The 17355-nt window shown below is 24.7% G+C and overlaps 4 protein-coding genes across 5 annotated transcripts; 2 read left to right on the top strand and 2 right to left on the bottom strand.

The window, feature by feature from the left end:
* Positions 1–833: 833 nt before the first annotated feature.
* Gga (ADP-ribosylation factor-binding protein Gga) lies at positions 834–7179 on the top strand. Its single transcript, XM_089178467.1, has 11 exons — positions 834–1642; positions 1901–2061; positions 2140–2373; positions 2458–2631; positions 2736–2955; positions 3084–3431; positions 3529–3640; positions 3761–4107; positions 4185–4351; positions 4457–4567; positions 4658–7179. The coding sequence occupies exons 1-11, from the start codon at positions 1531–1533 to the stop codon at positions 4748–4750; spliced, it is 2079 nt and encodes a 692-aa protein (XP_089034593.1). The 5' UTR covers positions 834–1530; the 3' UTR covers positions 4751–7179.
* A 1484-nt stretch (positions 7180–8663) lies between these two features.
* Art3 (arginine methyltransferase 3) lies at positions 8664–12574 on the bottom strand. Its single transcript, XM_015332644.2, has 8 exons — positions 12415–12574; positions 11847–12188; positions 10828–10997; positions 10543–10698; positions 10267–10454; positions 9898–10124; positions 9422–9781; positions 8664–9326 (listed from the first exon to the last, which is right to left on the bottom strand). The coding sequence occupies exons 1-8, from the start codon at positions 12425–12427 to the stop codon at positions 9217–9219; spliced, it is 1566 nt and encodes a 521-aa protein (XP_015188130.1). The 5' UTR covers positions 12428–12574; the 3' UTR covers positions 8664–9216.
* A 133-nt stretch (positions 12575–12707) lies between these two features.
* On the top strand, positions 12708–14668 carry Pdhb (Pyruvate dehydrogenase E1 beta subunit). Of its 2 annotated transcripts, none has more exons than XM_015332646.2 (5): positions 12708–12941; positions 13030–13092; positions 13501–13707; positions 13775–14405; positions 14490–14668. In XM_015332646.2, exons 1-5 carry the CDS (start codon positions 12930–12932, stop codon positions 14636–14638), a joined length of 1062 nt encoding a protein of 353 aa, XP_015188132.1. In that variant the 5' UTR covers positions 12708–12929; the 3' UTR covers positions 14639–14668. The 2 variants fall into 2 exon arrangements, with proteins under 2 accessions (XP_015188132.1, XP_015188133.1); XM_015332647.2 differs by having other exon boundaries at positions 12710–12901.
* On the bottom strand, positions 14654–17159 carry Fibp (acidic fibroblast growth factor intracellular-binding protein). The gene is made up of 6 exons (XM_015332643.2): positions 16928–17159; positions 16645–16846; positions 16343–16570; positions 16024–16251; positions 15692–15946; positions 14654–15607 (listed from the first exon to the last, which is right to left on the bottom strand). Exons 1-6 carry the CDS (start codon positions 17010–17012, stop codon positions 15529–15531), a joined length of 1077 nt encoding a protein of 358 aa, XP_015188129.1. The 5' UTR covers positions 17013–17159; the 3' UTR covers positions 14654–15528.
* Positions 17160–17355: the final 196 nt, after the last annotated feature.

The raw sequence follows: 17355 nt of genomic DNA, 5'->3' as shown, positions 1-17355 counted from the left end.
AACTAAGCTTTTAACTATCTTTTAACTTATTTAGTTAACAAAATTGATATGATTTGAAAAAGAGATATAGTTTATTTCATATTATTAATATTAAAAATATTAATATTGTTAAGATTATTAAAAATATAAAAAAATAAAAAATGTATAATTCTAAATAAAAAGATGGGGGCTTAACAAATTTTACGTACGTTCCTGTATGTTGATGCAATTGCCATCTATCGATGAAGTTATGAACTAATTACGTACAAAAATGACGTATGTCATTGAAATAAATTTGTAATTTTTAATTAATAAAAACATTAAAACGTTAAGAAAAATTAATTTTATATTTAAATTATACTACAGAAAAATATCAGAAAAGTATCAATTTCGTTATTATGACAAGTTTTAAATTATTTAAAAACAAAAATTTACCATATTTTTTCGTCAAATAAATAATACGAATATAGGGAATTTTTTTAAACAAAAATGACAATAGTGTTCCAAATTGATTATGCAGATTACAATACTTTACAAAGTTTTTTTTTAATTTCAGATTTTATTTCATATTTTAAATTAATATAAAATAACTTTTAACATTTAAAAGTAAAAATTAAAGATGAAGATTCTTTATATTATTGTATGTACTATTTTAACAAAAGACATTGGACAGTATTGTTTTCTTTTATGTTCAAATTTTTAGAACAATTTCTAATTGATTTTCTGATCATCCATTAAAAACAATATTACCTTGGTAAGCTAAAATCTACATTTTAATTTATTTTAATAATTATTTTAGAACAGTTTTGTATATTATTAAATTCGTATGAAGTCTCTATACAAGCATATGTTTGATATTCAACTTTGAATATACTAAAAACTTAAATATAAACTAGAAAGTAATCTTCAATTTTTTATTTACAATTGTTCATTAAAAAACAATACAATATTTAAGGTAAGTCACAATTCCTATTTGTAAGAAATTTAATAAACAATATTATAAATGTTTTAATTTAAATTTCTAGGGTGTTTGAAGGATACAGTTGTATGTATATGTGCGTGTGTGATGTAGTAATATTTGAATTTTTGATTAATAATTATCGAATAATAAATAATATTAATCAGAATACAGTAATTGAGGTTAAGTAATATCCATTTAAAAAAAAAATTAATAACAACAAAATGTCATAAGGAATTTAATGAGAATTATGTTTGGGTGTTTTAATGCAAGTGTATATGTATATGTGTGATGTAGTAATATTTTTGACATTTACATTAGCTACTCTGTTTCTTGTAATCTGCCTACCTAGCGATCTTTGATTCTGTGATAGAACAGCTGTTTACTAGAGAATTGTCGGCGATGACTATACAATAGAAATAAGAAGATAAAAGTTAATTAAAATTCTAAATATAACTTAATTAATATTACCAAATATTGAAGTGAATAATAAAAATAATATATAATCGATAATAACTTTCCATACTATATATATATTTAAAGTTTCTGTTTAAAAGAAGGAATAAAATTATCGGCAAGTGATTCAAGATGACATGGTTGTGTTATTTTATCTGTCATTAAGGTATTCGTCTAATAACAAGTTTAACGAAGTAAATAAATCTATTAAAATGGATGTTGTAACAACCAGTCTTGAAGCTTTGATTCGTAAGTATTATTCAATAATATAATATCTAACTCATTTGTAAATAAATGTGTTGTACGAATGATTACTAAAATAATTCTATTGTTTATCAATCAATTTTCTAATTTTACTTTTATATATCTTTATTTTATTGTTCATTAAACGTTTGTTATGTATATATATATATATATATATATATATATATATATATATATATATTTTAGTTTATTTGTAGAAACAAACAAATAAACAAATGTAATATTGTAAAATATATTTTGTAGAAAGAGCTACGAATCCACAGAATCAGAAATCTGATATAGCAGCTATCGAAGCGTTCTGTGTTATGGTTACGAAAGAAACAGAAGGTGTTCAAATAGGCAGTAAATTATTAGCAACGCACATTCAATCATCCAATGAATCTGAAGCTCTTCAAGCTCTTACAGTAAATATATAATTATTAATAATTATATATAAATGTATGTTTTTTTCTTTTTAAATAATTGATTTTATTTTGATACAGATGTTAGATACATGTATGAGAAGATGCGGTCCAAATTTCCACGCAGAGGTTGGAAAGTTTCGTTTTTTGAATGAAATGATACGACTTGTATCACCAAAATATTTAGGTAATACAACTCCTGTCGCTGTACGTCGAAAAGTATTACAGTTATTGTACTTATGGACAAAAGAATATCCACGAGAATCAAAAATCAAGGAGGCATACGAAATGCTTAGAAAGCAAGGAGTCGTAGAGGTTGGTCTTATTGATCTACTTACAATATTTTTATAAAATCAAATATATCTAATATCTGAAGATTAAGACGATATGAAACTACAGGAGGATTCAGTACCTATTATAAGTGATATAGATGAAACCTTTAAAACACCTAAAGCAAAGAATGCGATATTTGAGGATGAGGAAAAATCAAAGTTGTTACAGAAATTATTACAAAGTAAAAATCCTGGTGATTTACAAGCTGCTAATAGATTGATCAAAACTATGGTAAAAGAGGTAACTAAAAGAAATATACGACTTTGTTACATATTTTTGTTTTACATTTGTTTTTGAATATAATATTAATATAAATATATATATATATATATTTTGTTGTGTAGGACGAAAGAAGAGTACAATTGAATTCACGAAGGATTATGGAACTGGAATCAGTTCACAATAATGTCAAATTATTATCTGAAATGTTAGATTCATATAATCAAAATGAAACTAGTCCTGAAGATCTTGAATTAATGAAAGAACTTCATCAAGCTTGCGAACGTTTAAAACCCACCGTTTTAAGATTGGCTAATGAAACTCAAGACAGTGAAGAAATGCTTGGTAAATATTTGATTAATTTAAATATAGTAATATATTGAATAATTTTTATAATTATATTTTGATATCAAAATATAGTTATTATTATTATTATTTTTCATTATTATAAGATATAAGTATGTATATATTAGGTGATGTACTCGCAGCGAATGATGCATTGGGTCAAGTATTTGATAAATATACTGCTGTGATAATTCTCGGTCAAAAATTTACTAAAACTAATATTAATAATGATCCATCATTATTGGATTTATCTTCTCCGATTGATTCTGCTAGTTCTGAATGTACTTCAAATGTAGAAACAGATAAAACTAATAATACAGTGACAACAAATTCACAATCGGACATGGAAGTTCTTGGAGATATATTTAATTCTTTAGGAAAGTCTATGGATTTTTCTTTAACTGCAGATACAAATATTTTAATGCCAGAACCATTGATTATGGATCCGATAAATGCTCAACAAAATGGAAAGAAAAGTATGTGTACGTGTTTATTAAATTAATAATTACGAATTATATATAAGTATTATCATTTTATTTTGTTAAAGTTGGCGATAATGCTGATACACCTGAGAAAAAATGGATAGCAAAGCCAGAGCATTAGAGGAATTAAATGAATTGGGAGAATCTCTCCTTAAACAAAGTTTGTCATATAAAGTGGCAAAAGAGTTGCCTTCGGATGGAAAGTTAGTGATAATGATATAATATTATTAATATATGTTCTTTTTATATTTATTCATGTTTTACTTATTTTTATACTATAATCTTCATATTTTCTTTTTTTCTTTTTTTCTTTTTTTTGATAGAAAAATGTCTTTAGCTAATGTTGGTAAACTTCAATCAAAATTTGATCATCACAATTCTATGGGTTTAACTTCTACGAATAATAATGCAACACAACAAAATATAATAGATAAATCAAGTAAAAATGAAAATGATAAAGTTAAAAGAGATTTAATATCTCCTAGTTTTCTTAATGGTGATGATACATTAGTCGATGTATCGCAACCTACTGATAAAAATAAAAACATTGAAACAAGTGAAAAAAATACATCGACAAAAGTAAACGATATACCAGCATTAACTTCTGATTCTGAACCAATGATCAAGTCTCTAGCTGATATTAATGTTAATCTTCAAGATATTAAACCAGGTATATATATAAAAATATTGTATATATATATATATTTATGTTATAAGTGTACATATTAATTGTATCTTTTTGCATAGGTAAAAATCCACCAATAACAGTAATAGAAGAAAAAAATGGTATCTCAGTAGTACTTCATTTTGCACAAGACAGTCCAAGACCAGATGTTTCTGTAATAGTAGTTACAACAATGAGTAAAAATGCCAAACCACTTAGCAATTATTTGTTCCAAGCTGTAGTACCTAAGGTAATACAAAGATAAGATCAAAATTAAACTCTTATTCATTATGTAATAAGCATACTATTTTAATTTGATATTTTTTAATATATATATATTTTTTTTTACATAAAGAAATGTAAGTGTAGACTTCAACTTCCTTCTGGTACAGAATTACCAGCACATAATCCGTTTCTTCCACCTTCAGCGATTACACAAATAATGTTAATTGCAAATCCACTTAAGGTAAATACAAAATATTATAATAATTTATATATTTTTTATCTTGCATATATGATTAAATGTTATAATTTTTATATTTGAAAATGATTTTAGCAATCAGTATCTTTAAAGTTTATGTTGAGTTATACGATGGACGATGAGACTTTTACTGAAATGGGTGAAGTGGATAGACTTCCACATCTATAAAATTAATAAGATCAAATAGAACATAAGAAGAATGTGAGTAATATGACGATAATGATTTTTTTTAAATACAAATGAAAAGTATTTCTGGACTGAGCATTTACTACTACATTTCACTCCATTATATATCACTGGGACAAAACTGAATCTTATTAGCATAAGTGAATGTGGAATGTTCTTTTATTACAATCTATATACATATATTATATATATATATATATTTTTTTTTTCCTAACATTTCAAAGAACAGTCTCTTAATAATGCAGACATTATGTAGGTATAGAAAAAAAAGTATTTACTTGAATTATTTCCAAAAAAAAAGTAATTATGATTAAAATACAATTATTTGCCATATTGATAAACAAAAAACAAACAAAAATATTTATTAGTGTAAAGAGAATAAAATTCTAAATTAAACAATGCTTATTAAAATATTTCCAGCTATAAAAAAAAAAAAAAAAGAAATGATTTGTTATATAAAGAAAATGATTAAAGTACAAGATATATAATACTTATATAGCACATATTTATAATAAATTGTTGAAGTGATATTCATGTTTAGTACGTATGCTATTATACATGATGCAAAAAAAAAAAGAAAAGAACAAATAGAAAATTAAAAAGACACATTTCAAAATAATTTCATCTTTACAAACTAATATTTCGTTATATTAATTTTCTACTAATTGCCAGAAAATTATTTCCTTTTTCACGATAATTGATGTATCTATCGAATATAAAAGAAAAAGAAAATATTGTTGAAGTGAAATTAGTTGTAATCTTATAAAATATTATATTTACACAAATATAATTGTATCTTTACGATAAAATGCAACAGTATTAAAAATATCTAAGCATCTGTTATTGAAATGAAATATTTTTTCAAATTAAATGATAAATCATTTCATTACAAATTTCAATATGTTTGTGTTCGTTCAAATTTATAAATGCATATGCAATTTGATTGATTTAACAAATTTTCCTAAAACAATTACATTCGTTTTTTAATTTTAAATAATATTTTCTTCAATATAAATATATATATATATATCCTCTTATATATTGGAAATTAAACGAATGTAAATTATTGTGATATGTAATATTTATAATATTACAGCATAGATTATTAATGTTTGCATGAAAAATAGAATTATAAATGAAAATATGAAATCACCAATGGAAATTTTTTAAAACGTATAACACAAGTTTTTTTATTTGGATAAATTCTTTTCTATTAATTTGTTAAAAAGATTTTTCTTGAATTTTTGTGTCAATTTTATATTCGTTTGATTCTTTAATTACAAATAAAAGCGATTATTTGTTAAATACTAATTATAAATAATATTAGAGTTACTTTGTTACGTTCGAATTGGTATTATTATAATTATTACATCGATAAAGTAATAATATTTTTTATTGAAACAGATGTTTCAATTATTAATTGATATCACATTTGATGAATTTATAACATCGTTTTCTGCAAAAGTTACTTTACACACAAATTAAAAACAGGAATTGTAAATAAAAAAGAAATGTAATATGGCTTTGAGAAAACATTGATTAATATTGACTGAAGTTATATATATAATATATACACAAGAAAAATATATATATATATATTATAATAATTAATTGATATTAATCAATATGAATATACATAAATACTACTAATGTTATGGAGATATAAACTGATGATGCATTCATATATATCTATAAAAAGACATTTGCAAATAGGAAACCATAATGATTTTTGTATTCTTGAAACTTTCAAAGTATAATTATCAATAGAAAATTGTGCACTAGCATTTGTAATTGTTTGAAGTACTACCTTGGTTCTTTTATTCTTTCTATGTATTTTTTATTTTTACTTTTATTTAAAAGTAAATCCTGTGAGATCTTTGTACTTAATATTAAAAGTGATGCTTGAGGCTATGGTAGTATAATACATATGTATGCGTGTATAAAAAAATCATTAATTTAAAAATACCAAGAGTTCCATATTGACGAGTTTATATCTCATATTTCATATTAGATATATATGCCTTCCTAATTTTTTTTTTCACTAATTAAAAAAAAAATAAAAAAAAAATAAAACATAAATAAAGTTGTAATATATTATAAGTATTTAAGATCTCAAATATAAAAGACTACATGTAGAAACATTAAACAATATGTGAATTGAAAAGCACGATATCCATATACACAAATTAGTGTGTAACACATTTTCTTAGGATAAGGAGCCTTGAATGGTAGTATAGAAAACAAATATATTGGATATAATCATTAAATATGTGTATAACCGATCGATCGAATGATTAAAAAATATTCTCAGGTAAATTTACTCGATAATTAACTGAGAGAGAGATACAGTTGTTCTTTTACGATATATACAATTGAACGAGTAAATAAGTGTAATATTTAAAGCTTGTTTTTTTTTATATATATATATATAGGTATTTTCAGAACTTTGTTTTAACATTCATTTTGTTTCTCTTTTATATCATATTAAATACAAATATTTTTAAGAGTATTAGTTATTATATTATATTTCTTAAAGTACAGATACTTACTATGAAAAATGAAATTTATTCTAAAAAAAAAAAGACAAAAAATAAACTGATAGCAACTGTGGGTATAATATTGTATATGAAAGTTTATAAATATTACAGAATCTTTGATACCGTTTGTACAAATAATTAATTGTATGTTATACTTATTATTATTATTATATATATATATATATATATATATATATATTTCATTTCAGTTATTTCTCATGATACTTTTGCTTTTAAGAAGTTCTGAAACTGTAAATGTCTACGATTGACTAAAGTTATGCCATCAAATATTTGAAACGATAAAAATGTAATATTATATTTTATTTCTATAGAACGAACATAGTAAAAAAAATAAAAAAAAAAAACAGAAAGAAAGAAAGAAAGAAAAAAGAATAAAAAAAACAAAAAAAAAGAAGGTCTGATGAAAATATTATATTATCAATGAATATTTATTAATTTTGTTTCTTTTGTTTGTTTGTTAATAGTTGTTATTGTATTCTGGTATATAATATAAGATATATTTTAAGAAATATATTTTACACAGTTGTCTCGATATTAAATTATATCTGCAAGTAATAGCACATAATATATAATATGTATATTTAAGTGATTAATAATGAAATACAAGTTTAATTACAAATTCTTTATCTACTCTTTGTTTTTTTCTATCGTATCTTTTTTGTTTTCTTTTTTTTTTATAATAGATAATATCATTTTAATTTCGTTGAAGAAGACAACATTGTAGCTTAATGTATTACAGCGATAAGAGATTATTGTTTTTATATGCCTAAAGTAAATGTGTATAACATTACATATAGTAAATTTAATTAATTAATTTAATTAAATTTTGTTGGTTTTTTTTTTTTAATTTTAATATTTTCAATAGAATATAATATTATTATTATATTCAAATGAATAATATTAATTTATAATAGATACAGAGGAGGAGGCATATAATATTTTGTTACATAGTATATTATTATTCTAAAAAATGTTCATGCAAACGTTTTTAGCATATATTAAATGCTATTAAAAAATACTTTATTTTAATTCTCTCTCTCTCTCTCTCTCTTTCTCTTTCTTTCTATGTTGTTTAAACTTTTGTAATATAATATTATTATTATTTTTATTGTTACAATTTGACTAAAAGTAGCTTCATAGCAAATGTTTGAAATAGTTTGGAAAAATAATGGTGGTCCACGATAGAGAATAAAGCTAAGGCATATAAGGTGGTAGGATTTTAAGCGATGCTTAATAATATAAACAGTTCGTATATGTGTATATGTTATTCGTAGAACTGTTATTTAAACTATGATCTAAAAATATCTAATGAAAAAAACTAAGGCCACTCATTTTCGTTTATTTTGGTTATTGTTTTTTTTTTGTTTTTTTTTTTGTTTTTATTCTGTTAGAAGGATATTATTTAATTGTTTTTTTTAGGATGGAACTCTATATTTTAACTGCATGATTATCTTTCGTTTATTTTAAAAGCGTATAGTCTTATGAAAATATTATTTGTCCTTCTCTTTGTTTCAGAATTAATCATAATTAGATAGAACTGTTCTTCTAATGCATGAAAATTATTTTAATGCTGATACAATCCACAATGGAATGTACAAATTGTTCAAAAAAAAGTAACAAATTTTAAATGTGTTCTACGATGGCAGTAGTAATTTCTAAATGATATCTAAAACATTATTAATTTTGTTATTGTGTGTATGTGTGTGTGTGTGTGTGTGTCATCTATTAAAAATTAAAAATAAAATAAAAGAAATAAAAAAGATTAAAAAAAAGAAAGAAAATAAAAGAAAAGAAAAGAAAGTTGAATAAACATATTAAAGAGTATCGATTTGATAAAGATAGAAATTTTTGTTTAATAGACTTACAATGCAAAAGCATATCCATTAAAATCTAATTCATATAATAAACTTGACTAAAATCTTTGATGTGAATGGTAATGATCAAACCACGAACATCTTTAATATGCCTGCGACATATTAATTTGCCACTTAAGACTTCACCTATAATAATAATAATAATAATAATTTTGATATTATTTCTTTTTTATACGTTACAAGTTATAATGTTAAAAAATATATGTTAATTAAAATCTTACCTTCGGTTATACTAATAGGTTCTTTTAAAGAAAATACTGTTTGTTTCCAGTGAGTTGGAGGAGCATTTGGTCCAGTACTAAAATTGATTGCAGTTTCTAAATCAAAGAATACATCAAAGTAACCAATTATCGCAGTTAATGATCCGGTTTTTTTCACAGTTAAATTGAAAGGCGCTGAGAAGTTAACACAATCTGTAGTGACTGTATATAAGTCAAATGTCTGAATTTCGGCGGGAGTGGTTATAATATATTCAGGCCTACAAATTTCTATGCTTGGTTCTTTCAAAACTTCGTTTTTCATGCAGCTCATTTTAAAACCGTAGACGTTTGACCAATAATCAATCAAATCTACGTATCTTTCTAAAAATGAATTTATCTTTCATTATTTCTTTGCAATATAAATTGACAAAAAAATATTCGAAAAATTATAATAAGATTTGTATAACATCGATTTAAAATATTATTATTTTACTAACGTGTATCACCACTTCCAACTATACTCATTGAACATCTGTTTGGCATTAGTACACCATTAGTTACTAAATAATGATCCCTTGCATAAATAATTGTGTCTAACATTCCTTCGAATAACAAAAAATATCCCATCCATTCGGAAATAATTGCATCTACTTTTTCTTCTCCAAGAGTGATATCCTCCAAGCGACCTTTCTTTAACGTAATAACGTTATCTAAATTATTTTCCCTAGAATAAATATGAAATTAAAATTATAACATATGTTTTTTATACTTTTATTATCATACTCTCTTTTTTTTTTCTTATGCAAATACGAATAATTAAATTAATATATATTTTTTATTTTTTTATTTTGATTTATATTAGATACCTTACAATATCCATAGCCTGATATATTACATCAGATTGGTCAACGCTAATAACTTTGCGACAACCAGATATTGCTGCAAACATAGATAGAATACCTGTTCCACAACCAACATCCAACATTATACAATTATTAAATCTAGTTGAATTTGAAAACAATGCATCACGATAACTTTTTGTTCTTATTGAATCCTACAAAGAAAAGAAAACGTTATATATGTAATAATATATATTTTATACTTAAAGAGATATTTTATATAAAAAATAAATATATACATACAGTCAACATTTCATGATGAATAGCAAAATGACTGTACGTATTAAAATATCCTTCATCGGCATGTGAATTACGTTTTGTTTCAATTATCTCTTCTACGTTTTCTTGTTCGTCATCCAAAACTAATTTTTGTGCTTGCTCTACCATCTCGTTCACTTGCTGAAATTATATTAATACATTAATTTTAATATCTTTATAGAAATACATCTAGCATGATAAAGAAAAAAATTAATAATAATAAAAAAAAAAGAAAGTCATATACAATATACAATGATCACATCTTAATACCTGTTTAGCTAAAAAGCATGCTATTTCACGTTGTTCTAGTTGTGCTTTAAGTGTTTGAATCGTCCTTTGTAGCTCAGCAAAATGTGCTTCCGATAAAGTAACGCACCCATTCTCTGAATTTACAGTGTAACTAATAACGTTTACAGGTTTTTTTTCTAAATCTTCGACATCTTGAAGGAGAAAAAAATATTTGTACAGCAGACACATATGCACGTATATGTGTACATGCACACGTCGCGTATAACATTACCATTTAAAACTATTAAGTGTAAATTTAATATTGGTATTTAATGAAATTCATTTAAGAAATATATTGTGTTTTGCGTATTATCAATAAAGGTACGTACTAGCATCGCGTTATTAAAACAATTAAATTATCCAATATATATATATATATTTTTTTTTCATTTATTAGTAGCAGTACACATAGAAGCATGTTCTGAGAACTATCCATGTTATCAACGTTATACGTTAATCTCACCTGATATTATGCCAATTATAATATCAGAGTAATGTTGAATTTATATTACGTTATTTGGTATTTGTTTTTTTTTTTTGTATAACATTTGCATGCATCATTTTCCTATACACATAATATGTTGTATCAAATCTATGATTAATTCATTAATTAACATTGAAATGTTGACAGATATAAACTGTCTATTACTCATGTACTATTAGTATGTTAACTATACACAACGTCACTGCATAAAAATGCTACTATATTACAATGAAACATAAACTGATATACAGGGTGTCTTGTAAGTACGAGAGAATAGGGTGTAATACTACATGAAAAATTATATGAACAAATTTGATTTCATATTTTCTATTTAGTTTTTCATATAGAATCATCCCTGTGCTCACTTGTACTATCAGTTACAGGACATCCTGTATATATTTATAAGTAAATTACAATTTTACAGATTAAATTACAAATGACTGCTATACATTAATTTTAATGTTAATATATACTTAGCCAATAGCATAACTAACATCATAGATATATGATAGCTTACCATACATTAATAATGGGTCATCCTCTATAACAGGATATAAATATTCATCATTCTGCCAATCTTTTATACATAATGTATTTAATTGTTCTGGTTGAATATTTTTTTGTCGAATGAAATTGATTAATTTAATATATGAATAGGTATCAAGAGAATGTTTTGTTATAAAATTGCTTAAAGCAAAATTATGAAGTACTTCAAGATGCTTCAATGCATTTGTTATTCCATCAGTAGTATCTTTACAAAAAAGACATGTAACAGTTTGAGCATCTTCATTAGTTTCACTCCAATCATCACCACTATCTGCATCACTAGTTTCATCCATTTCAATGACCGGCGTTACTTCTATTAAGAATAAAAAATAAAATATAATTAAAAATAATTCTATATATATAAATTAAATAGAATAATAAGTATTTTAAAGTTATTATTGCACACGTACATATATAGATTGATTTTAAATATAAAAAGAAATTTAAAAAAATGACATAAAATTATAATAATTCTATTATATATGATCAAATAGAAAAAAGATTAAACATTAATGACTAAATATATATTAATTCTATACCTTGTTCTGTCATGATGAAGATTATAATATTATTGGATGCTCAAGATTTTTTTATACATAATGTTGTATATAATGATTTTTTTAAGGTTAGAAAATCTATACAATGCATAAACTACTTTTTTATAAGATTACCAACAAAGCATTATATTAAAGATTGATAGAATCAGTAACTTTTGATTACACACTATAGAATTAAAAACGTTTCTGCGCATGCTCGAAATAGTCTTTTTTAATTGGTCATTATTTTATGGACTCATTTACATAAATTTATCATGAGAATCAATCCATCGTTAACCTTGGCTCCATTAATATATGAGTTACGTTCATATTTTTGGTCGTAGTGGTGAAAATTAATTGAAATCCAGATTTAGTGATCCCTAATAAAAGGCACCAGGTGTAAGGAACAACGTTTAACGATCTTAATAATAGTCAGCGTTGTCTCGTTCAAGCTCGTTTGTTTCATTCAGAAGGCCTAATAATGCTTACGGTAAATACAAGAGTTCAACAAGGCACACATGATTCAAGTAGTAAGAAATATTTGACGTCTGCTAGTTGAATAATGAAAGTATTTAACTAATCGTTCTCTTTTTTTTTCTTTGATTGTTTTTTTAATAGACTGCCTTGAGAGGGATCGTACGACGATCATTTTCGACATCAAAATGTGCCCCAGCACAACAGGTTCAATATTTTATTCATATTTTTCAATTGTTAGAACATAACCTTTAATTATAATGTTTTACATATTATTACTTTCCAAAGATATATATTTATGTATTGTGTGTAAAAACAATGAATGAAACTTTATTCGTTGAATTATTTTCTATACTAATTCTTTTAATAATTATTTTTATATTTGACATTTATTTAAAAAATGATTATCTAATAGTTTTACTTGTTGAAGGACAGAGAAGGTCACATATTTTTAATTCTAATAATGTAATAGTTTTTGTTTGAATACTGATAAAGATAATCTTTAGATTCTGTGGAATGTCATAATTGATATGGTATTTTTATGTTCTAACGTTGTCATTTATTAAATCATTCTAATAATCATGTAATAAATATATATATATATTGTTACCATAGATGACTGTGCGAGATGCTTTAAACTCTGCCCTGGATGAAGAAATGGAAAGAGATGAGAAAGTGTATTTACTTGGTGAAGAAGTAGCCCTTTACGATGGTGCTTATAAAGTATCCAGGGGTCTATGGAAAAAGTATGGTGATAAGCGTGTCATCGATACACCGATCACAGAAGCTGGTTTTGCTGGTATTGCTGTTGGTTCTGCGATGGTAAGTAATAAGCATCATATAAATATTAATATAATCTAAAGGGATTATTCATTCTCATCTGATACAGGCTGGGCTTCGACCAATTTGCGAATTTATGACTTTCAATTTTGCTATGCAAGCAATCGATCAAATAATCAATTCGGCTGCTAAAACTTATTATATGTCTGCGGGAAAGGTTAATATACCAATTGTCTTCCGAGGTCCAAATGGTGCGGCTGCAGGTGTTGCTGCACAACATTCTCAATGTTTTGGTGCTTGGTATAGTCATTGTCCTGGTTTAAAGGTAGTTTCGCCATATAATAGCGAAGATGCTAAAGGTTTATTAAAAGCTGCCATAAGGGATCCTGATCCAGTTGTCGTATTAGAAAATGAGATCCTCTATGGAGTTCAGTATCCAATGTCTGACGAAGCATTGGATAAAAATTTCGTTTTACCTATAGGAAAAGCTAAAATAGAACGTGTTGGAAATCATGTTACTTTAGTGGCACATTCCAAGGCCGTCGAACAAGCTCTTGAAGCAGCTAATGAACTTGCCGGAAAAGGGATAGAAGCTGAAGTTATTAATCTTCGTTCTCTTAGACCATTAGATATGGATACCATTTTACAATCAATAATGAAAACAAATCATTGCGTTACCGTAGAACAAGGTTGGCCACAGTGCGGCATAGGCGCGGAAATCAGCGCAAGAATCTCAGAAAGTAAGTTTATATTCTTTGTTTATTTATTTAATCTAAATTTATATTTAATATATATCTAATATGTATTGTGATAAATCTTTACAGGTGAAGCCTTTTATCATCTAGACGCTCCAGTAGTTCGCGTTACTGGTGCCGATGTTCCTATGCCATATACGAAAAGTTTGGAAATAGCAGCATTACCACAAGGAGGCGATGTAGTATTTGCTGTAAATAAATTATTAGGGGTAGAGTAATGAATAATAGAAATATTTAGGTATAATTAATATCCTTTTGTTTCTATTGTTCCTTTTCCTTTAAATTCAATTTTTAGTACATTTTTTTCTTTTACTTTTAATCTTTCTATTTATAAATAAATACATATAATAAGTACAAAGTTTTAGAAAAGGAAATAGAACAAATAACTTCAACACAAGATCAATCCGAATTGCGAACATTTGTCGTCTCTCAATGTTCATGACTTACAATTAGATTTTAAACGAAATTAAATACGACATAATATGTTTTTTTAACGACTACAGAAATTACAAAATCAAAACAGAAAATCTTTACGCAAAGGTATTCGTAAAGTTTCAGTGAATATTTAAACAATAAACAATTATATATATATTCACATTATAAAATATTCTTCAAGTATATAATACAATCACATATTGAATATTTATAAAATCCACATTTTAGGATAAATATTTTATTTATTGAACAGGATATATATTTCAATGTTAAATTATACTATTTTATTATATATATTTAAATTATATACTTTGCAATTTCTTAATCTCTTTTTTTTACACATGCAGATATATTGTTTGAACATTTATATTATAACATGTTTGTAAATATGATAAATACCAATATACTGCCATATTTGAAATTGCAAATTGCCTTCACTTAATGAGTTTGTGTTTCTAAAACAGAAATATATCAAACTCTTGCTGTACACTCATCAACATAATTAATCATATTTCAATATGCTGCATTTGTTTATTTATTACTTATTAATGAGTAATAAATGAGTATATCCATGTATCAATAATTTGTCTTTCCACTTGTATGTTGTGACATGTCCCTTTTAAATATTTATCACATTTAATTTGTTTGTTGTTTCTGTGCTCGTTGTTATTGGTCATGTGTGATACATTCGTAATAAGCAACATGTTACAACTGTCATGTAACGTTCAAATGCATCTCTAATTTCAACCTCTCTGGAAAAAAAAATATATATATATATAATTCAATTGAAATAATATTTTATGTGTATAGAAAAGTTCAACGATAAATATTAATACCTCAAAACATCCATATCCAATGCACATTGTGTATAAACGGATAAGAAGTTTCTAAGATCTGTATGAGACCAATTAACTTGTTTCCATGGTTCTATACATCTTTCAACTAATTCTAAAAAGAAAAATCTTAATTCTCTAGATCTGTGCAGACTACAGCCTATTCCTAAGATAGCTCTCGTGTAAGAACGAAAATTTGTATCAACCTCTTGGTATGAACGTTCAAGTAACATCGGTTTAAGTTTGATGCACACCAAACTGAAATGTATTTATATTAAAATAACTAGTATTCATTCATATATATTATTTTTTATATTATGTTATACATAACTTACTGTTTATGATGTTTATCGTTTTCTAATAGTACTCTACATTCAGCGAGTTCAACCAAAAATTCTCTATCAAGATCGGTGTCAAAATACTCTGATCCAACACATCGATAAGTCCAAGCTGCCATCATGCTATTAGCACAATGATACAAATCAGGAAATGTGAGAAATTGCAATTTTCTTTTATTCATTTCAAATCTTAAACAAGCAATGAATACTACTGCTCCATAACGTCTGTAAATATTAAATTATACATTTATTTATATACATATATATATATATATAAATAATATAATTAGAAATGATAAAATGAATCTGTATGTACTTGGCAAGATCTTCAGAAAGTAAGAAATGTTGTCTGATATTAGCGACTAAAGATCCTGGTAAATCTTCAACAACTTTGAAAACTCTTTTGACATTATCGTACTGTCTACGACAACTTTTTAAAGTAATTCCAGTCTTTTCCGATACCTCGTCCATGTCTTTTCTACTTTTGGATGTTAATTTCTTTCCCAGTAATTCTCGAACAACAACATCGTCAAATTCATAGTACCTATAAAGTAATGGAATTATAATAATTTTCATTTTATTATACAAATAGATAAATAAAAAAAACTATATTCTTACATTTCAATAAGCATTTGACTAGTTTGTGGTTCTATTTGAAACGACAGTTGTTCAGTTGCTAATTTTGTTGGAGTATGAAGTAATTTTTCTAAAAGTGCATATGTACGATAATGATCAAGGACATCAGATGTTACTAGATCTAAGGGTGCATTAGTTAATAAACAAATTCCACGTTGTTGTAATATATTAACTGCATCACTTGCTGTTGAAGAAATATTTGTCATATATTTGATAACATATAGTTAAATATTATAATGTTAATCGAATTTAATGAAAAACTTACAAGAGTTTCCATCAACCCATAGTTGATAGATTTCAGGATCAACTAGAGTATAATTACTTACAAAAACGTCAACGTCAGACATCATTTTTTAAGGTTATATTCAAATACATATGCAATTACATTTTTTTTTATATATATACATATATTAATTTTATTATTAATTACATATTTGTAGTATTTATCGTTTGTTATTATTTTATAAATATTCAATATTTTCTAGTTTATATCAATTTCTTTAAATAACATTTATATATTTATATTTGAAATGTCAGACAAATAACAGTTTTAGGTTAACAAGTTTTATGTGTATAATTATTAATTTATCTATTAATTTTTTTTATCTAATTATTATTACGAATGGGTCTCTTTATTATAATATTAATTATTTATATCTTATATTAATAAATATGCACATAAACACTATTTTT

The sequence above is a fragment of the Polistes dominula genome, unplaced genomic scaffold (assembly GCF_049000335.1).
Source record: "Polistes dominula isolate Pdom_NZ unplaced genomic scaffold, Pdom_raw_medaka contig_11, whole genome shotgun sequence".
In the NCBI taxonomy this organism is placed as follows: domain Eukaryota; kingdom Metazoa; phylum Arthropoda; class Insecta; order Hymenoptera; family Vespidae; genus Polistes; species Polistes dominula.
Note: the sequence above shows the minus strand (reverse complement) of the source record. Positions and strands in the feature narration are given on the sequence as shown.